The sequence below is a fragment of the Podarcis filfolensis genome (assembly GCF_964270895.1).
Source record: "Podarcis filfolensis genome assembly, chromosome: 11".
NCBI classification, from domain to species: domain Eukaryota; kingdom Metazoa; phylum Chordata; class Lepidosauria; order Squamata; family Lacertidae; genus Podarcis; species Podarcis filfolensis.
Window position 1 is genome coordinate 62,153,480 of NC_139613.1, and position 26,772 is coordinate 62,180,251.

The 26,772-nt window shown below is 42.5% G+C and overlaps 2 protein-coding genes across 4 annotated transcripts in view; one reads left to right on the forward strand and one right to left on the reverse strand.

Annotated features, from left to right (window-relative positions):
- The first annotated feature begins 7,927 nt into the window (after nt 1-7,927).
- TMEM252 (transmembrane protein 252) lies at nt 7,928-12,573 on the forward strand. 2 transcript variants are annotated; one of them, XM_083577224.1, is made up of 3 exons: nt 7,928-7,982; nt 8,085-8,238; nt 11,817-12,573. In XM_083577224.1, the coding sequence occupies exons 1-3, from the start codon at nt 7,943-7,945 to the stop codon at nt 12,085-12,087; spliced, it is 465 nt and encodes a 154-aa protein (XP_083433350.1). In that variant the 5' UTR covers nt 7,928-7,942; the 3' UTR covers nt 12,088-12,573. The 2 variants fall into 2 exon arrangements, with proteins under 2 accessions (XP_083433350.1, XP_083433349.1); XM_083577223.1 differs by lacking the exons at nt 7,928-7,982; nt 8,085-8,238 and adding an exon at nt 8,319-9,424.
- Nucleotides 12,574-14,879: 2,306 nt separating this feature from the next.
- PGM5 (phosphoglucomutase 5) overlaps nt 14,880-26,772 on the reverse strand; it is a 98,280-nt gene continuing 86,387 nt past the window's right edge. For both annotated transcript variants that reach the window (XM_083576904.1, XM_083576905.1), the window contains exon 11: nt 14,880-17,630. In XM_083576904.1, coding sequence (XP_083433030.1) covers nt 17,541-17,630 — 90 coding nt within the window. In that variant the 3' untranslated portion in view covers nt 14,880-17,540. The remainder of the gene's footprint in view (nt 17,631-26,772) is intronic.

Genomic DNA, 26,772 nt, shown 5'->3' on the forward strand with positions numbered 1-26,772 from the left:
CAGGGAGCCAGCGTTTGTCCACAGACAGCTTTCCAGGTCATGTGACTAGCATGACTAAACCGCTTCTGGTGCAATAGAACACTGTGACGGAAACCAGAGCGCACGGAAACGCCATTTACCTTCCCACCACAGCAGTGCCTATTTATCAACTTAACTGGTGTGAACTTACACTGGTGTTGAACTGCTAGGTTGGCAGGAGCTGCAGTCAGACAACATCTGACTGGTCAGATTCCCTGTCTTGGTCTTACTCCATTTGTACCTTGACAAATTTGGCTGGATCAACAACACGGGGCATTTGACCCCCCAGGGCCACTGGATTTCACACCAGTGAACTTTTTTGAACACTAAAGGTAAACTTCTGTTGTTGGCAGTATTCAGGTTGTGACACCCCCCCACCATTAGGTTGTCAGATGGGTCATACTATTAGTTCCACTGCCATCATTTTGAGAGAGAAAGAAGGGGAACATCAGATTTACAAGAGGAGAAAGAGAAAAGGGAAGCAAGAAAGGAGAGGGAAAGAAAGATGGGCGGGAAGAGACAGTATAATTATAATAAAAAATAATAAAGATGACAAGCTATAAGCAGGCCCAGAGTCTGGAAAAGTCCATGTCCTCAGCACAAGCGATTCCCAATGTTAGTAGTCTCTTGCAGTAAAAACAGCAGAGAGTTTTGTGGCACCTGAAAGACGAATGCATTTATTGTGGCACATGTTTTAGTGGACTGCAGTCTGCTTCATTAGATGCCTTAAGTAACAGCTGCATATATACCTGGTTGGGACGATGGAAAAGTGTGATCAGAGGAATATGAAGTGCAGGAAAGTACCAGCATTTCAAGCACTAGGTGGCGCTACATCACAGACCATCCCTTTTCTCTTGTCCTTACTTATTGGCTAATAGCTGCTGGCCTTTCACAGATGAGTCTTCAAAGAGCCTTTGAGCTCTTTTAAAGCTGCTTATGATAATATCCGCTCACATATCTGACTGTTGTTCACTAATGAGCATTTCTGCCAGTATAGATTTCACTTTTGCATTAGAAAGCCAATAGAAGCAAGACCTCCTTTTTTATTCGCTTATTATCCAATTTTCCCCTTCAGAGACACGGTACCTTTAACAGCTGCGTCACAGACAGAAATTAAATAGGCACAACTTTTAGTGTGATCAAGTGATGGAGAAAATAACTATAGTTGTTTAATTGCATTTGGATCCTGCCTTTGCTGGCTAGAGCGCAAAGTGGCTCACAAGCATCATGCAAGGAGCTTTAGGGTTGGGGGAGTGTTGGGACTGGAATGGCTGCCATCTTAGCCCCACACGCTACACTGTTGAAATGCTGCTGGTTGTGTGGTTGTGGTTCTTTTTTAAATGTTTTATTAACAATTTCAACATAACAGATTATCAAAACATATCATATTCATTATTTCCCCCCTTTTTCCACACACCCCTTCAAACCTTCCCTCCCCCCCCCGAGACTGCCCTCAGCTCCTCTCTCTGATTTCTCAGCACATATTATTCTCTGCATGTTATAAAATTATACATATCCTTACATTATGTTATCCTTACCATGTTATCAACTAATAAATTTGTGTATGTTTATTCAAAACCTGCCAAGGAGTCCAATTCATTTTGTTGTCTTTTTAGATAAGTTATAAAAAGCTCCCATTCTTCCTTAAAGTCACAGTTGTCCTTGTCCCGCAATTTGTATGTCAATTTAGCCAGCTCTGCGTAGCTGATCGGGTTGTGTGGTTGTTAAAGGTACCCAGTCTCTGCCAGACAGCTTTTTAATAAGCTTCACATAAAAGCTCATTTCTGCTCTGGTCCAGCCTCTTTTTCTCTTACTTAGTTATGGGTTTCTCTAAGCCACACATTGTTCTCTGTTTTGTCTTGTCTTTAAACAGGTCTTTTCTGACAGGCTTCTGATGGGGCTTCAGTGTCCAATCAATAGTACAGGGACTGGAAACCTGTCGCTCTGCAGATGCTCTTGAACTCCAGCTTCCATCAGCTCCCACAAGCTTCCTGATCAGGGATGATGGAGCTGTAGTCCAACAAAATGTGGATGGTCATAGTGAGAGAACCACTGTTTGGATTTGCTTGCTCTTTGTTGACCATTCCATTTATCGTAATTCCACATAGGAGATGGATTGAAAGACTTATAAAATAAAACTCACATCTGGCTATTGTCTTCTGTGGATACAGCACAAGAAAACTTCATGCATGTGTGGGAAAGGGAAATGGGGCACATCACTGGGATGTTTCTACTGCAGATATTTGCAGTGATATGGAATTAAAAATTATGTGGGAAACATATGCAATTAAAGATTTCTTGGGGGAACCCCTTCTGTACATTTTTCTATAGGAGGTTTCATAGTTTTAGAAGATCCACATTTATTCCAAACAAGCATTTTACAAGATGGGTTTCATAATTTAACCATGCATTTCTATGGACCCACCTTTGGTCAGGCTGTGTCTGTGGCTCAGCAGTGAGTCTCAAGCCACAAGCTCAAGACCAATGGCCTAATTTGCTCAGCAAACTTGTCGTGAGTCATATAATGGAGAGACATGCTACTCTTGAATTCCATGGTGGAAACTTGTTGGCATCCATCTGCCCTGAAAGACAGTGGCTTGTGTCTCTGTGGGCAAAGACAAACCACTGGATAATCCTGCTGTAGCTGCAGAGACTTGTAACTCCTGGCTGCTGCCTCCTGCATTGTTAGCAGCACCAAAGTGACCTCCCTGAGATGCAAGCCTGGGCTACACAGTCAAGAAGACCTCCCTCTCAGCCTCACTGATGGGGTCTAAAGGAAAGCAGAGCAAGACATCAGGCACCAGCTTAGCTGCAGGAGTTGTCAAAAGGAGGCGTATAAGACACCATGCAACCATCTTAGGGACTTCACTCTGGATTTGTGTAGGGTTTACTCTTTATTTAGCCTTTTCTTCTCCTGAAGATGTCCTGCAAGGCAGTAGGTACAGATTTTTCTCCCAAAGAAAAGTTTACTCCCAAAGTCTTTCTCACAGATGAGTATAGCCACAAGGCAGCAGTGGTTTAGGACCAGGGTTTTCCTTCTCCTAGATGGGCCACCTTCTCAGGTGGATGAGCCCCATCTGCCCCTCCTTTCCCTCTACAGCATGTGCCTTCTTGACCATTGGACCCACTCTTGGTCTTGCCCACTCAATCTGCTGGAGCCTGTCTTCACAAGCAGGGGACATTTCTAACTCATGGAGGATTTGAGACCCACTGGCTACCCTTACATGGTTTAGCAGGCCAGTCAAAGCCATTTCCTGGGATATGACCACTGTTGTGTGCTGACAGCTTCCAGGAGTCACAGGTGAGAGCTGTATGCAGGGTAGGCACCGAAGGTGGACAAACAACCCCAGAAGGAGCATGACTACCCCTCCCCTAACACTCTATTATGAATTATACCTTATCCCAGAAAATCACACTGCCATAAAAGTCAACAGGTTGCTATGCAATATTGATTACCTCCCACAAAACAGTGATATAGCTCAATATTAAACAAGCATCATCAGACCAGTCTTATATCTAATCTCTGATCTGTCCATTTAGGTGTCATTTCTGCATGATCTTATTGCTGGCAAATAAAAGAAGTCAATAAGTGCAACAACATTTCTTAAGTGTCAGTGAGTGCAGTGTGTACTCAACACCCTAATGATTTCAACAGGGCTTTTGTGAGGAGGTCAAAAGGCTGTGCAGATAATCTTAACAGTAATCTTTATTTGAGTAATACCATCATTCAACAGAGGCTATGGGCTCTACAATGCTGGCATTCACCCACAGCAAATGTTCATGATGTGAGAGGCTGGGGAGGGTTAAGGTAAGTCACTGAAAATATGAAGAAGTGTGCATGCACATGAAAGCTCATACCAATAACAAACTTAGTTGGTCTCTAAGGTGCTACTGGAAGGATTTTTTTTATTTTGAAAATATGAAAGCGATTTAAAATAGTCCTGCAGTGAGCTTTGTCTATGTGTACAAGTTCCCAACAAGATTGGCAGGTTGGCGTGATTTTCTTTTTTAAAGGCCTTGTGGGCCAAGACTGGCTGAAGGTTCCCCACCCCTACCTTAAAGGATTGTAAAGTAGGACACCTGGGCACCCTCCCAATGGAGGGCCCTGAGGCAGAGGCCTGTAACCAAGAGTGGAAGGAAGTAGTTCTTTCTCCAAACAGTGCTGCATCCAGCAGAAGCCTAAGACATGAGCTGCAGCAGCATCCCAGAAGATAAAAGATGAGTGATCCAATCAGTACAGGAAGGTGAGGACTGCACCCCATAATTTGTTCCCTGCATGTGGCTCTCATGCAAATGCTGCCAGAAACTGATGCTATGTTTGCACGAAGTGCCCTTGCCCTGAACTTGATAGAATCAGGACCACAGTTTGTTGTCACTTACAAAGGAATCTGTTACCCTGCTAAAATATATAAATGTGTGATGGGCTGTGCATGATTTGGAAGAGTTCAATCCACCCTGGGCTAAATTGTGTTGCTTAACAGGCAGACGCCATGGTCTAGCAGCCAGCTCCAGCATTTCAAAGAATGCTGGGGATGTTCAAGGTCTTGAAGCCACACAAGAATTTGCAACTACAAGAAGTTATGTTTCCTTTTAAAATGGGGTCATTAATGCCTTGAGTCACATTTTGGAGGATGCATTCTATGTCAAGGGCTAGTAGGGACAAACCTTAGCACTAAGGGAAAGGCTGCAGCTCCTTGAAAGAGCACCTGCTGTGCATGCAGAAGTTAGGGCGGGGAGAGCCTCTTGCCTGAAACTCTGCAGAGCTGCTGCCAGTCAGTGCAGACAATACAATGGGCAGCTTCTTATGTTCTTATATAATTATCCTTCCCTTTATGCACCTACAGTTCTACAAGAGACAGGCAATTTAAATAAGTAGGGGCACCATTCTTCAGCAGGCAAGGTGGCTGAGTTTAAGTGCACGGCTCTTCATTGCTGCCAGTAAATGTGACTGTAGAAGTACTATACCAGGGGTCAGCAAACTTTTTCAACAGGGGGCCGGTCCACTGTCCCTCAGCCTTGTGGACGGCCAGACTATATGTTGGGTAAAAAAATGAACGAGTTCCTATGCCCCACAAATAACCCAGAGATGCATTTTAAATAAAAGCACACATTCTACTCGTGTAAAAACACGATGATTCCCGGACTGTCCGTGGGCTGCATTTAGAAGGCGATTGGGCCGGATCTGGCCCCTGGGCCTTAGTTTGCCTACCCATGTACTATACAGTACAACCTACTGTATCACCATAAACATGAAACAGGTGTTGTACTAATGGGATTAAGAGTTGAGCTGGGTGATTTCAAGGTCCCTTCCATACCAGCTATTTCTATAGATGAGAGACTGAAGGAAAATGACTTATAGGAAAATGACTCAAGGAAAATGACTTATAAAATGTTCAGGTCTTTGGTTAAGTAAATACACTGTAGTCTGCTGGGAATCCCTTTGTTATGTAAGCTTGGGGCAATATGTTACCATAAACTGAATAGCTGGAGGTGCATCTGGAGGGCCATGGGGGCAAAAGAGGGCATGTTTTTCTCCCCTCTTCTCTGGCTGGACGTCATGTCACCAGGCTCTCTGTGACACCAAGTCAAAGAGAGAGAGAGGTTTAGTCTCTGGAAGCTAACAGCATTTGGGGGCCCTAGAAACCTGTTGGGGAAGCAATGAACTTTGGAAAATCTGTTGGAATCAAGCTGTATCTCTGTTTATGCTCAGCCTATACTACAAGTATATAAACCACATTATCACAAAACACCAAAGTCTCCAGTGGCTTAATTCCCAAAGAAGCTGAATATGGGTGCTGCCTGTGTGGTTGACCTTCTTACAATGCTGAGAAGAGGGTATAGAATATAGTGTGTGTGTGCAACAAGTTTTACTACGATTTACTCCACTAAATAAACTTCAGTGTGGACTTTCTCAAAGTAATCAGGGACATTATTTTATGACCATTTACAAGTTACATATAAGAATGAGTCACAAGCTCAGTGAGTTCACTTTTATCAGCAAGCTAGAAAAAAAATATATGCTCTTCTGATAAAAGAAGTTCCCAGTACAAATCTCAAGGTAATTTCTTTTTTATTTCATACAAAATAAGACAGTTGGATTCTTTTCAATCAGCACCCTAACAACCTTTCATTATTGTTTAGCTATCATGTTAGAAGGAGATGGCCAGGCTGACCTAAACAGCAAAGGTATACCATGAAGCTTCATTTTCAGTCTAGCGCTTATTTTTTCCAGCAATGCAGAATGTCATTACTACAAAAATGAAGATTAAAGGCCCAACTGACTGGTGGGGGTTGAACACCAAAGCAACTTAAGGTCAGAACTATATACAATTGCCAGTTAATTGCAGTGCAGGGATGCAGCAGGGACTCACCGGATGGAGTGGAGGTTGATACATCAACTTCCTGGCCGGTGGGTCACTGTTGCTTACCAGAGCAAGAGGAGCAAAGCAGCAAGGAAGTCAGTGCAGTGCAAACACACGGCAGGAGTCCCAGATTGGCTCTGCGAGTGCATTTGCAACACACTGACCTGCCTGCCACCCACCCCCCACTTCCTGAAAGCAACAGTGACACACCTCCTGGAAACCTTTCATGGTAGCTCTGCCCACCTGGTGAGCTGCTTCTGCATGGCTGTTTTCAGAGAGGGTTACTTAGCCCTTCCCCATCCATTGATTCTTTACAGAATCCTCCCCTCAAGACTTTCCTCCCTAGCTGAGCTTATTTTACAGTGCCAAGGGAGGAGCAACACTGCAGTGGGATCCCAGCAACCAGGCTGGGTCTGGTCTATTCTGATCTATTCCTCAAACCTGGTGACCAAGCAAGCAGGAACTTGAGCAGGAGCAATATCTAGCTGGCATGGAAGCAGGACCCACAGCGGAAGCATATTGATGCTGGAGGGGCACCAAAGCCAAGCTGAGGGAGAAGCCAACAGCAGGAAATAGACTAGATACCAGAGCCAAGTAATGCTGACCAACACAGAAAAAACTATTACAATATCTCCCACTCCTTACAGAAGAGGCCAAGGGATTTATGTCTCAACAACTTGGCCCTCCTTTGTCAGGTTACATTGTATGCCTGGTTCCTCTCTGGCTTTTCTCTTGAGTAGACCCCTGAGGGTGAAGCCTACTGGCAGCTGGGTCTGGGTTTTCCACTACCATCTCTGCTCCTGGGCCTCAAGGGTAATGGGAGAGTCTTGGGTCAAGGCAGGGGCTGAGGCAGTGTGTGAGAATGCTAGCAAAACTGAGTAGCTCTTCGAAATCCTGCACTGTGCAAGGGTTTTCCAGAGGGTTCCACACCTCCTCCTTCCTAGGGTCATTTCTAGTGCTCCATTTCTCTTGCAACCCACCCTCAACCTGAGCGCCATGTTTTGCAGGCAGCATATGGGCTTTAATACTGCCCCACCCATTTGCCGTCTGGCCCAGAGCTCCTCTCCTGAGTTTCCTTTGCTTTCCCAATGGCTCATCTCCCAGGCTATTATTATTATTATTATTAATAATAATAATAATAATATACCGTCCTATACCCAGAGGTCTCAGGGAGATTCAATTACCTCATCAGGAAACTGGCTGGGCTTATATTTTAACATTTGCTGGATCCAGGGGTTCAGGAGGCTTGATTAAATTCTAGCACTTACTGGACCCAGGAATTTAGGGGAGTCTGGCACCTGCAAACTCATAACAATATGATAGCTGCAGCTATTTAACAAATTAGGTTATTACTGTTTAGTTGCTGTGTCATGTTTTGTTGTTATTGACGTTCATGCTGCAAAGGAACCGTGGCTTCAATTCTGACTCTACAGATTTGAGGACTTTCATCCACTCGCGTCACTGAAGGTTCAGCTCTCCTGAATATATTTACTGCTGTTGTTGGGCAACTGGTACATTCCATTCTCCTTGTCAAGTTCATAGGGGCGGACCCTGCATCACAAATGACAACAGTGAAGTTGGCACAAGTAGAACTGGAACGAGGTTGATTTATAATGAGTTTTATGGTGTGACTGGTGGTTGGGTGGTATCTTTTCACTCAGTGGCCTTGATGCCTTTGTGCATTCCTTCCTGTGTGCTTTCCAGGTAGCGTGTGCAATGATGGCCACAGGAACAAGATCCCACTTCCAACATTTTTATCAACTGCCTTAGCTCTACTGGGAAATCATCAAGAGGTTGCAGGCTTTGAATTCAACTGTGGGTGCCTCCAGACTGCCACTATTTTGCAGGAGTGTTTCAAGCAAGTACTGTACTGTGAATTTTGGTTTGTGTAATCAAAGGGGATTTAAGTGCTCAGTTGCATGGGCATAGCCGGGGAGGGGGGCAGGGGACAGCTGCCCCCTAAAATCAAATAAATAAATAAAAATATTTAACTAACAGCTCGGTTCTACCCCTCCCCTTCAACATCAAGCCTGGCTATGGCCATGTTCGGTTGCCCTTGTGCAACAAATCCACTTTAGAAGTAAAATGGACTTTGGGACAGTTTGGAAAGTGATGTGGCAATGCATTGAAAAATATGGGATGAATGAATGAGCAAATGAAGAGAGCTGCTCATTGTTGTATAGCCTCCCTGAAAACAAATCAAAACAAATGCTCAATAAAGACCGGGTATAGTATGACCTCTGTGTAAGCTCTGCATATAAAGATCAGGATGAATGCTCCATAAGTAGAGTTGCTTAGAGGAGCTCAGTGTCTTCCTATAGCTAAAATGTGACCAAACTGCTAGCAAATTACAACTGTGGAATGAATACTAGCAGGATTATACGCACCCTTTGCTGGTAATATGTGTTAAAAGTTTCCTGCACTTAAGGCACAGATAGGACACTAACAAATTGTTTGGTTTGGCCCAAGGAGTCTTCCATTTCTGTTCCAGTCACTGGCCATTAGCATCCTAGGCAGGAAAGGTTTGTGAGTTTATGCTGGCAGCAGAAGAGTACAGGAAGCATTTATTGTCAGTTCCTGAGCAGTGTTTTGATTATAAATTAATCTCTTGAGATATTACGGCAGCTGCAAATGGTTAATGAGTATCATAATACTACCTGCTTCTTTTCCTTGTCCAAAGGCCAATTGGGTCCCTGAGCCTATAAAACTCTGACGGAGTGCTGGAGCAAACCTACCCAACACTTGAGACTGAGGCAATCTGCAAAGATGTCCAAGAACATCTTCTCATTTCTCCGCTTGCTTGTGCTCTTGCTGGGCTTTGCCTTCATCTGCCTAGGAGCCTATTGCTTCTCTACAAGTGCCTCTGCTTGCAAGTGCAATAGTTTGCCTATTGCCTACTTCCTATTACCCTTGGGTTTCTTTTTTCTCATCTCTGGGATTTTCTGGAGCACTTATCATGAAGCTAGTAAGCACAAGGGCTTATTCCACAGCCTTATGCATGGAAGTCCCAGACTTCAAGAGACACAGATTAGTACCGTAGACAGGTATGTTCCATGTATTGCATTCCAACGATTGGCCTTTGATTCCTTTCCACTTCTCATAAAATACTTTACAGCACTGCCTATGGTATACTCCTCTTCAGTTTGCTCTGTTAAACTTATCTGGTCCTTGACCTTCTTCTTTTCGTGTTATGTTCAATTATATCATTGAGTAGTTCACTGTTTCTTATTATGTAGCCCATCCTACATGATTGTGTCTTCATCATTTGCACTGGTTCTTGTCCCGGCCCACCAATATTTCTTCTTTGGCTTCCCTTTCTATCTAACCCACCTTACACATGCTTTTCCAATGTCACATTTCAAATGTTTCCAGACTAGTTTCCATTCTTCTATTTTTCACATGTCATATATATGTTTCATATGTTTTTATATAAAAATTGTGTTTGAGAGGTAAGCTTACACCTCCTGCCATCAGGCATTTCTTCTTTAAAAATGTCAATTTTGCCATGTATGTTCTGCTTTTAGTTTTTAGCTTGTATCTACCTTCCTCTGTTATCTGGATTCCTAGTTACTTAATTCTTTTGCATTTACTCAAAACACACACATACACACACTGCAACAAGTAGTTTTCTACTTGCCATTTAAAAATCTTTATTTTATTGTCATTTATTTTTAGGCTGCAAAACTGAATTCTTAAGTATGTTCTGCAGCTTTCCTTCTGTCTCTGCTATTACTGCCATATGCACCAAATTCATTTCCTTCTCATTACTTTGAACCCTGAGTCTGCTAGTGCAGTATTTTATTAATTGTATGTCTACAAGTCTTTCCTTCCTATAGCTTCCTATATAAGTGTATATAGATGGCAATATCAAGTGACTCCATGGGCTATAGTGTCTGGAATATTTGCCACCACATATAGTGCTCTGTTATGCAAAGTCCTGTGTTGTGAGGAGTGCTGGTATGTAGGAAGACCAAATCCTGTTCTCTGCACAGACCAAAATCACTGGATGGCTGTGGCTGGGTGGTCTAGCTACCTAGAGATTGTTATGAGCATTAAAAAGACCCACATTGTGCTCCTTGGGAAAAGGGTAGCATATGCTTGCTTAGTCTCTCTAGATCAGGAACATGCTGCACTGCATGGAGCTGAGCTCTTTGTTTTAGTGGTGTTCAACAAAGGCTAAAATTGCTCACTTTTATCTGCTCAAGCTGCTTTTGAGATTTCTGGGTAAGAGTCTCTGCCATTCCGAGAGTGAAGACCTTAATTAAGTTGGCCTCCAGCCTGGCAGAGTTTGTTAGTGGGTCATGGATACAAATGTCACTTCCTGTTCTGTTGTGGTAACGGGACCATAAACAATAGGCAAAGCAGAAGCTCTATAAAAAGGACGTGGCACATGCCATGGTCTAGATAACCATGACGATTGAACACTTCAAAAGAGCTTGCACCCTGCACTGCAAAATAAATCACCCTGCAGAAATAAGCTTGGGTAGAATGCGCATTTTCTGTTCACAAAGAGGGGCAGAAGAAAGGGACATATCAACTGAGCAAATGTAAGGATCACCATTCCTTGGTCAAGCTTTATCACACTGTCATAAGAATATATTATTACTGGACACCCCAATCTTTGCAGTTCACGAGATTCAGTGCAGTGTATTGCCACTTAACCAGGGTTTTTGTTTCCTTCTTAAAATTAAGGCACATGTTTACAGCTTAAAGTTGTCAACGGAGGGGGTGCAGAACATTACATTTCAAGCTTGAGTCCAGACCAGAGCCTGGCTCTCTGGTTTCTCAGTGCAGCTTCTCCCAGCCAACATGCATGGAGTTCTCCCCACTGTCTGCTTCTTCTTTCCAGAAATCATTAGACCTGTCACCCTGGGTTTCAAAAGCTGCCTGCAAAAGGCACTTTTTCCTGTGCTGCCTGTAACCCTGGCAATCCCGGTTTCAAAGATTCAAGGATCTTCCCTTGAAAGGCCATCATCACTGTTGTTTCTTCAACAATCCAGCCCCAGAGAGCCATTTCCAGGCTGGCCTCAGGAGGAAGGGAGTTGGGTATATTCAGGAATTTATCAGTTTGCTCAGATTCTAACCCTTTATTGAATCTAGGGGTTTGGGAGGTGGTCCCCCCACAACTGCTAACATATCAGAGCTCTGAAGGCCTACAACACAAAACTTCCCACCCAATTCCTTCCTCCTCAGCCCCCACTCCTCTTCACTTACTTTAGATCCTTTTGGTGCCTGACTGAGGTTCTTGAAAATGGTGGTAAGGGGTGTCCTACCTGTCTAGATTTTGAGTAGAACAGAGAATGTGGTGAGCAGATATGGGCCGCAGGTGGTTGCAGACTATTCTTTTTATAAACAGTGAATAGAGACTGTCAGGATTTCAAGACAGAACCATTTTAAGCAGTGTGTGGTTTTTTGTCTCGGCTGTTTTTTGTGCAGGCCTGACTTCTACCCACCATCATACGAAGATAGCACTGATCCCGAAAAGCAGACTTTTGCACTGCCCATCTGCCCCCAGGAGCAAGTCAAGGACATGTACAACATACCTCCACCTCTTTACACAGAGAGCAGCCTGGAATTCCTGGAGGAAGCCAGCCCTCAGGAACAGCGGCCGCCTTTGTATGAAGTCTCCGTGCGGCAGGCTGCAGAACATAACTTGACCACGCGTGAAGAGCCTTGCTGCACATCCGTGTCACAGGCCAGCTGCTGAGGGAACAGCCTGCCAGAGGACGTGAGGCGGAGATAAGCTGTGCCTGCTATTTTGGGAGAGCGGCTGGGGTTAATGCACAGGATTCAAAGTGTAGTCGAAGTGAAGAGAGGCAAGCACTGTTCTATGCAATGGAGTGAAGACAGTAACTGCAGTAACTGACAGAAAGCCTGAGTAAAGTTGCTAAAGTTTTGAAGAATGTTGCTGAGTCCAGTCCAGTATTGCTGGCTAGCTGCAATAACTGGGTATGTTTGTTTACATTGTTGTAGCTTCATTCTGCCTATGCTAGGGTCAGGCCTTGCTGTCATTTCCTGTCCTGTAAAGATCAACAACAGTAGCAGGAGGAAGTGCCCGTCAGAGGGAGGGGCCTTCTCAAAGGAATGACAAAAGAAACCCCCAAGCAAAGCACTGTTGAATGAGGCATGCACTCACACACACACACACACAGAGAGAGAGAGAGAGAGAGAGAGAGAGAGAGAGAGAGAGAGAGAGAGAGAGAGAGAGAGAGAGAATAAGCTCTGCTGCTGCTTTGGGGAAAGGGCATTTGTATGATGAAGTCAACCAGCAGTTTCCAATTATGCAATTTCCCTACACCTGTTTATCCAGTGCAACTGCCTCTCAGAAATGGGCGAGGCGGCAGAGGGGCTCCCTAAACAGAGTTGACAGCACATGGATTTAAATGGCCAGTTGGAGAATGAAGGCCATGGACACTTGCACTGCGAGAGAAATTGCATTCATGCACCCTAGGTCCATATGCAGTATTTTAAATCACATTTCTTTTTTTGCATCTCCTGTGGAGTTTTGACATCAACTTAATAGAAAACAATCATTGCTAACTTTGGAGGATGATCAATAATCCACAGTTAGCTTTTGTTATTTTACCATGATGTACTGTTACTGAGGTAACTGGTTTACATAATGTTTAATATTGCATTGCATTTTTGTTTTTCTTACAATAAATTTTGTACTTGAAAACTCTTCAAAGAAAAGTGGCATTTGTTTGATTGTTGCAAGCAATAATTTGCTCTGTCTCATGGACAGCCAAAAACCACGAGACAATGATTGAAAAAGTAGTCCAAAATATTTATTTCTGCACGGAAGTTTAAATTTACTATCCAAAGTACGTACACAGTTCCTCTTACACCATTTCCTTATAAGGCACTTAACCCTGTGATTGCTCTAAAGTTACTACAGTGGGAAGCATGCATACTAGATACCATTTTAGACAAAGGAGCTTCCTCGTGGTCTGCTAGAATTTTATTGCAGGATTAGATTTCACCTCCAGTTACCAACCACATTCCTTCTGAGCATGCTCAGTAAGTCGAAACCTTATATGGTACGATTATTTATAATTCTACTTCATGAGGTAAGGAAGTTTAGCAGAATAAAGAAATTCTGCAAAGCCCTTTAGTGGAATGTTTTCATAGGCATTCCTGTATCTTCCTGCATCTTCTTTCATCTTACCACTATGCAAGAGTTCCAGCCCTTCCAACCCTCTTCCAAAACTACATGCATCAAGGTAAAATGTCCAGGGAACCAATAGCTTGTCAATGTTTCAAAAAATTCCCAAGCAGAATAATGCAGGTAGAATTCTTACTTTGGAGGCTTTCCCTTGAGTTCCAACATCATTACACAAGGTCCCTAGTTCAAGTACAAATTAATAAATAGGGTTGTAAGACTGTAAAAACTTGACAAAAATAGGTCTATGGCTAGCAGCTGATAGACTGTGCAATAATAACCTTAAAAAAACCTGATGTACATGGAAATGCAAACCTAGGGCTCATCCAGGCTTCCTTTTGTGCCGCTTTTCTAGGCACAAGTCTGGCCTTTAAATCTCTGTGTTGGAGTGTTGGTATATTTTGGTCCTGCCACTTTCCCTGGGAAAACCTACGTTTTACCGCTGAACAAGCAGCAAACAGCGGTTCCGCTTATAAGAGCAAACCCATGCCTGGAAGGCGTGATGCAAAAGGAAGTTGGATGAGCCTGCAGGGTGTAATACAAAAGGTCCCTGGCTCAGTGGGACAGAAAATGGTTTGGATGCATGAGGCCCAAGTAGCCAGCGCAGGAGCTCTGCATCTGTGTGCTCTTAAGCACAGGGCTATTTTTTTAAAGTGCCCCTTTGCCACTTACTATGGGGCTTTAAGTTAGCAGTGTTTACACAGACTCAGTGTAATAATGCTGGGCTAGAACGACAACAATCTGCTTCAATAGAAGGCAGTTTGCCATGTTCCTAGATTCGTCTCATAAGTTCCTATAGCAGTGAGCAGTCAGGTTATCCCTGTGACAGCACTGTAAATTAAGAGTGAAAGCAACTTAGTAAATGCAATGCTCCAGAAATCCATGAGCAAATCCCCCAAAGCTCTTATACCATATGAACATTTAAATTCATTCTCACACTAGGAAGCAGCTAAAATGTGATATTGAGCAGACCTGTTGTCCGTTGCCCAGGCCTGGCGGGTCCAGTAGAAGCTATGGCTTTAGCAGTGAAGCTGCTCAGACTGGGAGCTTATATAGGAGCTGGAGGCTCTACTCCACCTTTCTTGTCTTTTAGCCAGGCCCTGATCCAAGCAAGTGTCTCCATGTGCTTCACTTTCCTCCTAAGCTAGGCACGGTGATGGCTCTGAAGTTCCTGTCTGGCTCACTATCCCCTCTGCTCCTGCGGCACTTGGGAGATGGATGTGTGTGTCTGAGTCGATATATAGAGGGCCATTGTTACAGCACAGCAAATAAACAACTTGCTACAGAATGATGAGCTATGGATGTACAAGTACTATACAGACAGGAACCATAACACGTTTTTAGATTTACAAAAAAAGATGTTTAATAATACTGCAATAAAACACTGTGCTTTTAGAAGTGAGAAAACAATCAGTGCTTCATTTACTTAGGCACAGCTAAAAAAAACCTGTGCTGCATTAGGCCAAGCTGTGTCTTATTATCAGCAATTTCATGCAAGGCAAAAATATGGCATTTCACTTTATTCAATGTCATAGTAAGTTTTGACAAATATCAGAATAAACCAAATCCCTTTCTGAAAGCACAAGATCACTCAGATTGCACTAAAAAGGAACATTTGGCAATTGCAATTAATATTACTAGGCTACTAAAATATCACAAACTCATCTCAACAAATGACAAGCAAAGAAAAGCATTCAAAGGAGTCACATGCACAAATAGTTCTTATCATTTCAGTGTCGTGCGCCATGGCTGGAGCCTTCATGTTCTTCCGTAGCCACAAGAACCATTTGGTGTACCCAAACATTCTTTCCTCTGCTGCATCTGTTCCATGATATGTCATGCTATGACCCTCTGATAAAGCATGTGGTCCGCTTTCAGACAGCTAAGTGAATTAGAGAAGTGCCTGAACTAAGTTCCGGAGAGTTCTTCCTGAAAAAGCCCTGCTTAGAACTATACATCACTTCCTTCATTTCATTTTGTGCTGGCATTTAAGGGAATCACATAAGCATGAAACATGAGGATGTTGTACCAGGACTTCAACATTTCGCTAATGTATCTTATCTGCCCAGAATTGTTCTTCCCCTAATCTCAGAGGATTAACCCCACCATATTTCCAATATCTGAGGGCATATGACCCCTTTAAAAAGTTAGTTTTCGCAAGTTCAAAACAGTATGTTGGAAAAGTCTCTGAGTGTTCAGCTATTATGCACTTCTATAACCAGAGAGTACAGTGGTGCCTTCGGTAACAAACACTTCGGGTTACAGACTCGGCTAACCCGGAAGTAGTACCTCGGGTTAAGAACTTTGCCTCAGCATGTGAACAAAAATCATGTGCCACCGGTGTGGTGGTGGTGAGAGGCCCAATTAGCTAAAGTGGTACCTCAGGTTAAGAATGGTTTCAGGTTAAGAATGGACCTCCGGAACGAATTAAGTTTGTAACCAGAGGTACCACTGTAATGCCAGTTTAGTCCCAGAACTCTGTTAAATCAGCATGTGATAACTGAACACTCCAGGCAGAGACAGTCTTTTGAATGTGCAGCATGGCTTTTTGAAGGGATCCCATGACTCTTCCAGCGTAGTAAAGTCAAACTCTGCCAATTACTCAAACGCAAAGAAGTGGAACACAAATTCATCTTGGGAGACAGTATCCGAATATTTTGAATCCAATTTATAATAGCTCATTTATTTAAAAGTGGGGGGGAGGGAGCGTGCCAGCAGTCTTTTCAAAATGTGTAAAATCTAATGACAGACAAGGGTCTCTGCCAAGACAGCTGCAGTGGCTAAATACTAAAGAAGGAGGCCTCCTTCAGGATTGTTTAGTAACCGTAACATAGTTGGTATATCTTTTGAAAGAAGGGAGGTTGGGAAGGGGGCTGGGTGGGAAAGGGGAACTTTCATTCATCAAAGAGTTGGATGGATGTCTATTTTCTTCCTTCACATTTTAAATTCAAAAGTCTCAATTGCACAAACTGTGCATGAGTATAGTAGATGCCAGGTTTCAAATAGTGTATAAAACAGTGCTTGTTATTCATGATAAATCAGGCAAATAAAGTACAGTGGTACCTCAGGTTACATACGCTTCAGGTTACAGACGCTTCAGGTTACAGACTCCGCTAACCCAGAAATAATACCTTGGGTTAAGAACTTTGCTTCAGGATGAGAACAGAAACCGTGTGGCGGCAGCAGCAGTGGGAGGCCCCATTAGCTAAAGGGGTGCTTCAGGTTAAGAACAGTTTCAGGTTAAGAACAGACCTCCGGAATGAATTAAGTACATAACCAGAGGTACCACTGTATCTGCTTAAAGCTGCAATACTATGCATACTTACACAGCCCTAAGGATACATGCAGAGGGTTGGGCTACACATGCCAGTAAGGATTAGAACATCCCCATGTGCAGCTCCTGCATATATGGCATTGCTTTCACACATTCATTGACACACTGCTTTGTGTGGTGCATCTTGGGCACTGAAAGTCACCTCTCAGCAGCTGAGTCTTCCAGTCAGCTGCAGTGACCGACAGCCTTGTTTCTAGTTCAAAATAGTGAACTGCCCCTTCCCAAATTGTGTTTGGAAAACAACTCCTTTTGCTTCTGAGCCTTTTCAAAGCATGACAGAACATTTCCATACTTACCATGAGTACTTTCTTTTTGAATTAAAGCTGAGGATTCTCAAAAGGCTAGATTGCAGAGTATGCAGCCTGCTCCTGCTTTGCAAATGCAGAGCACGAGATTTTTCTGCCACACTGGCATTTTGCAATAACTGAGTCTTAATATAAATTGAACTTCTCTCTTTGGTTATTTATGTGTACAATAATATGCTGAAGCCATAGCACAGAAGCAAATGCACTGCTGTCTTAGTGATCAGCACTGAATTTTGCTCCCTCCCACCTCCCTCAAACCCTTCGAATAATATAAGGCAAAAAAATGAATATGATTTGACAAGTCTTCTTTCTCCCTTCCCCTCTCAATTTTGGCCCGGGGTTAGCGATCTTTCCTTGGTTCAGGTGATGACGCTAGGACCCTTACGACCTGTCCTCTCATGAATCTGGGATATTTTCAGCGCAATTGCTATGAGAGGACTCAGTACAGCCTAAAGAAAAAAAGAAAAAAGAAAAATGGCTTAAAGGAAGACATAATAATGAATTTACACTTTTAAAAAGCCTTTCTGTTAATATATTTTTTAATCAGTGGTGGCTCATATGCTAACACTGCAATCCAAATCCTCATTGTAATGCAATGGTGTGTGTGAGTTGGGCTTCCACCCACACTGTTGCTCGCCACCGGAGGATTTTTGTGTTCCACTAGGGTGCTCTGGATGGACTGAGCTAGCCTGGGATCTGCAGATGCAGAGCCAGCCTCCCTACCATCCTGTGACAGCATCAGATCTGATTTGGGCTGATTGCTGCTCTAGCTGCAGGCTGGCACAGCAAGTGCTTGCAGTTTCCAAGTCAGCCAGCAGGGCTGTGCATACAACATGGGCCTATCAGTTTGGATTACAGCATAAAAGAGCAGGAAGTTCATGGACATACAAAGTGTGTTTACATAAAATTACAGTAACACACAGCTCCACAAGGGCAGACGTGCATTTGTAATGCCAAATATTACAAATTTCCCCTGCCAGATAAAGAGTCCATTTACTCCATCACACTTGCAAGTTACCTAGGATTCAATCCTATATCCACATAGGATTGTTGGTGAAAAGCAAATGCATTTCCTTCTCTTGAGTTTGTCGTTAATGTATGCATTACTTTAAACCACACGAGGGCACTGTTTGCCTAGCAATCTAGCCAGTACTTGTGTGGAAAGCATGGCCTCCATGGGGCTGTCCCTGAATAAATTTGGCCCAACTCATAGCCGCGGACATGCCTTAGACTTGGTGTTTACCTCTACTGATGTTGGTGATCTGACATTAACTAAAAGTGAAACAAAAGAAGTGCCATGGTCAGATCACTTCCTGGTGCAACTGGACTTCTTCGCGACCCTTCCCCTCTGCAGGGAGGTGGGACCGATTCGCACGGTCCACCCCCGCTACTTAATGGATCCAATTGGCTTCCAGAGAGTGGTAGGGGATGTTTTATCCCAAGTTGATGGCCTTTCACCTGATTCCCTGGTGGCCCGCTGGAATGCGGAGTTAACCAGGGCTATTGACTGTTTGGCTCCGAAGCGCCCTCTCCGATTGCATGGAGCCCGGACAGCCCCGAGGTTTTCCCCGGAGCTGAGGGTGATGAAACAATCACTGAGACGGCTAGAATGCCGGTGGTGGAAAACTCACTCTGAATCAGACCGGACACAGGCTAGAGCTCAACGTCGAGCCTACCAAGTGGCAATGGCGACGGCAAAGAGGGCCTTCTTCGCCGCCTCTATTGCATCTGCAGAAAACAGCAGCAGGAGACTTTTCAGGTGGTTCGCAATCTATTGGAACCACCTGCACCACCAGGGCCTGGTAGGGAGCCCAAGATCTCCTGCAATGCTTTTGCAAAGTTTTTTGCAGATAAAGTCGCTCAGATTCAGAAGGAGGTAGACTCCACCATGGGAGCAGGGCCAGGGCAGGAGAGTGCTAGAGTTCTGTCTAGTCTTGTTACATGGGATCAATTCCAATCTGTTACCTCCGAGGATGTGGACAGGCTGCTTGGACAAGTGAAACCGACCACCTGTCTCCTTGATCCTAGCCCATCCTGGCTGATAAAAGCGAGCCGGGAAGGGCTGGGCAATGGGCTCTGCGGGGTGGTGAATGCTTCCCTCTGTGAGGGAGCCTTCCCAGACCCGCTGAAAGAGGCGGTCATTAAACCGCTTCTTAAAAAAACATCTTTAGACAAGATGCCTGTTATTTTCTCCCTCCCTCCCACTCATCTCAAAAATAGTTCCTCCATGAATAAAGCCTCTGAACTCCAGAAACTGTAAGTAATTATTCTAGTCTAATTCACTTAAGATGCAAGGTCTGCTGAAAAGGATCACACTGCTAAGAGTGTTTCAGCAATTCCAATCCATGTAATTTAGCAATCTAAAGTGTTCCGCCTTTCTCTGGCTTGTGCTCAAAGTGTAGATACAGATCTGAGCTACCAGGGTTTTTGTAATTCATGTTAAAATCAGGAAAGGATTTTCAGTAGCAAAAAGCCAATGAGAGCAGGTGTATGGCACCACATATACAGCCTGAACTACAGCTAGCTACATTATTTGTTTGGGCTCTATTTGTGACCCAGAATGCTCTCTATGTTTTGTTCTGCCAGAAACACAGCTCTTGTGTATAATATAGGAGAAGGCTTGGGTATCATATCAAAATGCCAAGTTGGCCCCAGATGAACAGCAAGCTGGGATGTAACTTGAGGACACAAATGTGGGAGGTGCGAAAAAGGCAGACAGTCCTTATGCGATGTCAATTATGCTAGCAAGGAATTGCATGGAATCAAGTTGAGGATATCATGCCAGCAACACCTCACTGGTTTGCTTTTCAAAGGTTTTGTGCAATTGGGCAGGGTACCTCCACTACCAACAACACATACCACTTTATCTGCCAAGTACTTTTATGATCAACATGCAGGACACAGGCTTGTAAAACAACTAACCATATTTTGTCCTCCGGGGGGGAAAGGGTTCAATTTTTTTTGAATAGTAGAACAAATTGTGGGAATTCTCCCATGCAAATACACAAACTATATGGTCTCCAGGGATGATTAAATGGAAAACAACAACAGTAATCTCCAAGCTTTGCCATTGCCAGTTTTTTAATTCCTACATTTGCAAGCTCTACTGGGGATGAGAAGACTTTATAGCATGAGCCAGTTGTGATTACTTGAAGTACCATCTGCAAGACATGAAGTGTTTGTCTCCTCTCCTTTGATATCACTCTTTCTCACAAAATCCAACTGGGTGTATTACTATACACCCAACAGAGCAACCCTATTAATTCAATGCCACAATTATTATAGGATTTCATTCCCACTCTGTGGAGCTGGGATCTGCTGCCAGCCAGCTGAACTTTGTATGTGGACTATTAGCCTCTCTTAGTTAAGTAGAAAAGAAACACAGCTGCAGCTGTATAATATTGGCCAGAGACACTCCATCTTGTCACAAATCAGAAGCGGGCAGCTTACACACCGGCCTACACACAACTGTGAAGAATATCAAGAAAAGTGGAAGTGCTACAGTAAGTTTATATTTTGATTTATGGTGTTTTATGTGGCAATTGCTTCAGGGTGGTTTGTTCATAAATGAAAGGTCTCATAACTGAAATGAACTTCAAAAGAAATACATGGCTAAAGAGTTTCAAGTATCAATTTCATATGGCACTGACTTATGGCTCCTTATGGCAGCTTTCAAAACCTTGATCCCTTAGAAACCTTTCAAACCAAGTTTTATCGTTCCCTACTAGAGATCCCTTCTTACATGTCTAATATAGCTGTCCACTTGGAGGTCGGTCAAATCCCTGTTAGTGCTCGTATATGGATCCTGAAGATCCATTACTGGATAAAACTCTTCTTTCCTGTCAGGCTGGCATCCTTAACCCTATCAATCACTATCAATCAAAATGGAAAACTACATTTTATGAAAAGCTAAAAGGCTTGGGGTTTTCGTCACAGGCACTGATAGTCACAGGTTACGAGAAAGCCAGAGCAACAATTTGCCAATGAATCTGGGATGTAGAATTTCAGTGTCATATGAGTGAAATGAATAAGCACTCAGCAATCAGACAATGGTTTTGCCCCAGAAATTTATCTGTCAAAATTACAAATATCTAAATATAGACAGTCGTTCACCCTCACTAGATTCAACATGCTGCCATCTGCCTTATTGCAGGGGAGATATGTAGGTAAATCATATGCGGAGCGAGTCTGCCCCTGTGGCCTGATAGAGGTGGAAACCGTATCTCATGTCTTGCTATGATGTTGATTTTATGAGGATATTCGCTTGGTCTTTCTGTTATACAGAAGATTCCAGGTGGGTCTGAACCTCAATGCTTAAAATCCCTCATAGAGGATAGGGACCTAGAGATCACGCTAATGGTGGCCGAATTTTGCGCAGCTGCCATAAAACTCAGGGAAGAAGCTGTGCTATTACAAAGACTAAGGCCTCAGATACAAACTCTAGATAATATTTTAGATTAAGACCTAAACCACATTTCTAATGGCTGTCATATTCGTATTGTTTATTGTCATAAAGGTAAAGGGACCCCTGACCATTAGGTCCAGTTGTGGCCGACTCTGGGGTTGCGGCGCTCATCTCACTTTATTGGCCAAGGGAGCCGGCATCCAGCTTCTGGGTCATGTGGCCAGCATGACTAAGCCGCTTCTGGCGAACCAGAACAGCACACGGAAACGCCGTTTACCTTCCCGCCGGAGCGGTACCTATTTATCTACTTGCACTTTGACGTGCTTTCAAACTGCTAGCTTGGCAGGAGCAGGGACTGAGCAATGGGAGCTCACCCAGTCGCAGGGATTCGAACCGGGACCTTCTGATCAGCAAGTCCTAGGCTCTGTGGTTTAACCCACAGCGCCACCTGCATCCTTGTTTATTGTCATATTTGGTTGTTAATTCAAACTTAATTCTATTGTGTTTTATGTTCGCTTAGCACGGTATGTGCATCTGGTCTGGGACTGTAATAAATTTCATTCATTCATTCATATGGCTCACGTCATAGAAAGATGGAGGACAGGTTGTTTTCATTTATAAATGCCATTCTTAATCTGAATGGATTAGCTTCAAGTGAAACAACCCTAAATCAGACCTTGGAAAAATCTTGATAGATGCTGAGCTCCAAAAAAATACGCTTTGTCTTTTGGCTTAACTTGCTTCCTTAGGCACTGTGGTCTTTGTAATGTGAGAACTAAAAACACTTGGGTCTAACAAATGCCTATGCAGCTCTCTCAAATATATCAGGGGCCCCATAAAATCCCAGGAAGGGGTGGATATCTGGTGGGCATTTGGACCCAAAGGATCAGGAATTCCGGCCTAACTATGGACTCCTTGGGAGGGAAATCATAGGGAGAGATTGCTTGCTGTGTAAATATTGTTGCATATGGAATGTAAAGAGACACCACATTCCAGGGCGGGTAGCACTTTAAAATTGGGGTGGTCAGCTGCAAGTAGAACCCTTGCAAATGAATGCCTTGGGCAGCCCATTCAGGCAGCAAACTTACAGGCTTCAGGATGTCTATCCAGGCACCCTAAGGAATGCTGTGGGAAAGCTAGTATGTTTTTATAGCACTGACATTTTATTAAAGAAAATCCTCTTAGTCTATTAATTGTATACATTCTAGTTTATTACATTTGTAGAAATGTGCTTATATTAAAAAACAATGGTTCTAAAGAGAATATCATACGTTGTTTTTAGATTCACACACACACACACACAAATACTGCAGAAGACGCCATCTTGCTTCCAGTGTGGGAGAGAAGGGACTGCAGAAGTGGTCGCCTTTCTTTCTCCCCTCTTGCTTTTCATCAAAGATGACACAAACTGCCACAGTTCTTCCAACCTTTTGTAAAAAATGTTTTTAATAAAAAACCCAAACCCACTACCTGATTACCATATTGGCCTGACTATAAAAGTGTGTGTGGGGGGGAGACAATACCCAATATAGGCCGCTCCCTTCCTTGCTCTCTCCCTTCCCAGCCTTGGGGGAGAGGACGGGGGACTATGCGCGGGGGGGGGGGGCGTCGTCACTTTGCCACGCTCCTAGCACTGTTTGCCCCATGCTCCTGGCTACATACTGGATTTTTGTAAGGTCGCGAATATAAGCCTCAATTTAACTTTTCACTGATGGAATTTGGAAAAAAAGTGTGGCTTATATTTGGGCCAATACGGTAATTGTGGGTAATTAAATAACTGACTAAACAAAGTCCAAATCTTTAGTAAGGTAGCAACATATCCAAACAAAGTCTTTCTGGGGAAACAACTTTTATCAACACATGCTCTGTTGGTTTTACTGGACGGTGCATCTATTTAGACCCATGAATATATTTTACAGTTTGTAAATTAATACTGAAAAAGTCAAAGTACAATAATATACAACTAAAAATAGTTCAGATAGAGATTCAAAGATACATGCTAATCACTTTATTATTCTGTTCTCCTTTACATCAAGATCAAATCAGGCCCAGTGTGACACAACTAAATTTAGCATAGTCATGGTTTGGCTTGATAAAGACATATAATGAAATTATGAGTGCATTCAAGTCCAAAGTCCTGTTCATACCTCAATTGTGGCTAGTAAATGACCCTAGGACATGGAGGGGCTCTGTCTCCGCTATTTAGCAGGCTCCAGACCTGTAGCTTTCAATCCATTATAAAGAGACCTTTCAAACTTACATATAGAATCACGACCAAAATCTAGCACAGAATGAGATACAGTCATGAACAGAGTTCAGTGGTGTTAATGATGCTTGTGCTGGACTATAGCCTAGGACTTCAGATTTGCTGAAAAATGAGCAAGAGACTTATTTTCAAAGTAACACAAAAATTACTGAAAAGCAACGAAACTATTCAATTAACTGAGGTTCTACCCCCCCAAGGAGAAACCTGCCCCCCAATGTCCTCTTTTGGGGGGCATATTTCCCCAGCATTTCCCCAAAGAAGCTCAACAAACAGGGGTGGGGGTGGGGTGTGTTGATCTCTTTAGAAAAGCTCAACGTTTTGGATGCTCCCCCAATATATATCACAGTTCTTAATTTGGTTGGTAAACCTTTAAACAAGAAGTCAGATCCAATCTAGCAGAAGCTAGAGTCAGAGCTATTGATCCAGGAACAAAGATTAATTCTGTGTCAGATAGGGTTGCACTCCACAGGACCTAACTATGACCATGGATGTGTGAATGATGGTTGTGTGCAGGTGGGTCTTTGCCTCGCTTAGGTTGGTAAATCAACTCCATTAATTCCTACAGAGCACATTTCATCCTGTAGTAACTCCCTTATGCCTACTCCCTTACAAAATCCTGGCAGATGGGAAAAGTCTTTCTTCTTAGAATCGCCTTCATCCTACAACTAGTTTTAATAGTAGGGGAAGATGCTTTTATGTCACTGTGATGTGTCAATTTTATTCATTGTTTTGTTTTCTGGTGTTGTTTTCATAGATTTTGCTTTTATAGACTGTTTTGTATTTTGCTATTCTTTGCAGCTTAGTTTTTGTTTTGTTCGCTGAAGTTTTAATGTTTTATTCCTATTTTTAAAATCCTTTATTATCTTCCAGCAACTCAGGACCTTCAGACCTGTACAACACAGTCTGAACAAAGCTTTTTTATAATAATAATAATAATAATAATAATAATAATAATAATAATAATAATAACAGTAATAATAATAATAATAATAATAATAATAATAATAATAATAATAATAATGTTTTAGTCTTGTAACAATATTGGGAGTCTCCTTGGACAAGTAAAGAAAGACAGAGCATTTGTGTTTATTTTTTAAAATAAAAATGAACACAAAAATAAATAATTGATGGAACTGGATTGCAGAGTTGTTGTGATGGCCAACAGCTTAGATGGCTATAAAAGGGGATTCACTAGATCCATGGAGAACAAAAGTATCAGTGCATGCTCCACTTGCAATGGCCAGAAAATTCAAAAACAACACCCAAGGCTATTGAAATCATTACACATACATTCATGGTTTTAATTTAAGCTACACTAATTCTGTCTATTTCTAACATAGACTGAATTTTATCTTTAGTGAGTTTCACAACTATTTTTGAGATTTGCTTGCTACACAGATAACACAATTACCTTTGCATTTTGACCAGGTTTCATTTATCTCAGAGAATGATTATTTCCCCTCTTTTGATGGAAGTGAACTTGTGCACACTTTATTGATGAAACCATTAAAACTAATAATTCCATAATGTGCTAGAAAGGATCAGTGTTCCCACTGTCATTGATAAACTAGTATAATTTGTCTTTCTTTTTAAACTGCTGCTTAAGCAAGTAAGAGGTAATGGAAAAAAGGGCGATGTAAGGAAGCTACACTTTAGAATTAAAGCAAATTAATCCAGAATTCTGAATGCAACACAGTATCTGGCTGTTTCTACCAAATGCCACAGAGACTGTGTATTTCAGCTTTATTAACTGCATCTGAATACAGTTAAGAGTGCTACTCTGTAGAAGCTTCATAATAGTCTTTGTACATAATTTAAATTTACAGGAAAGTGTTCTATAGTCTCTGAAATTCTTGGCAGAGTTAAATATTTAGGGAAACTGAGGTCTCTAGACATTTAATGTAAAGCAATAGCTCTAGAATTTAGAAAAACCTAACTGATCAGACCTTTCAAATAGGAGACTTGAAGGCATTCTACGTAATGTTCACAAAATGTAGACAGCATGTTTTTTGATAAGGCTACCTTTTTATTTTTTGAAAAACATAAACTGGGGATGGTGCTGTGCATTTAAACAGAGTAATTACATAGGAATTTGTAAAGTGGCATAGAGATATAGTGCTATGGGAAAACGTGCTGCTTGAATTTCTACATGCAAGGTGCTACATTAAAGGCACAGGAGAAGGGCCATTTAACAGAGCTGGAAACTCCTGTAGTGTGTAGACCTTAGAATGAGTCTCTGTTGGATATAGGTCTTGAAAGAAGAAACAAGCATAGTTGTTAACCTATGTAAGATAGAGATAAAACAGGACACCATAAAATCAAAACTATCTCACTGTTCAATTTTTCACTTTCTATCTCCTGTTAATCCTGCTTTCATCAATTAACATGGAAATGTCCTTTAACTGGCCCAGCCTCTTAAACAAGAGTTCTTTCCCTAGTCTTAATTAGATGGGTCAAAATGTCTCAAATATTTCAGTGTTTCACGTTGGCAGAACATTTCCTATTGTTTTCTTGTTCATCTCACAGTACTTTGGAAAATAAATCATTTGAAAAAGAATTGACTCTGTTGCCAGAGGTTTGTTAGACAGGAAATATGTCCAGATTTGTGTGTGTGTTTTACAGACTGCAAAGTTATCACAAATGCATTACAGGTCTCCTCAGGTATGTCTGGAGTGAAAAGCAGTAGTTAGTCCTGTCTCTTCCCATGACGCATTTCCATTTGAGTTAAATGGTGTCCACACTGAAAACAATTCTACTTAGCAGCACTACCGACATGTTTAATCCCAAGTTATGACAATTTACTGTTTTAGCAAAACCTGCACCAAGCAGAGTCAAGGTCAGGGTGGTGCAGCAGCAATTATGTGTAGTCAATTATATTACTTGCATATGTAGTCCCTCTAGATCAGGATAACAAATCTGT

Coding starts and splice junctions, on each gene's coding strand:
- TMEM252 (XM_083577223.1), top strand. CDS start 9,147: ATGTCCAAGAACATCTTCTCATTTCTCCGCTTGCTTGTGCTCTTGCTG. Junction 9,425..11,816: donor CAGATTAGTACCGTAGACAG/GTATGTTCCATG, acceptor TTTTTTGTGCAG/GCCTGACTTCTACCCACCAT.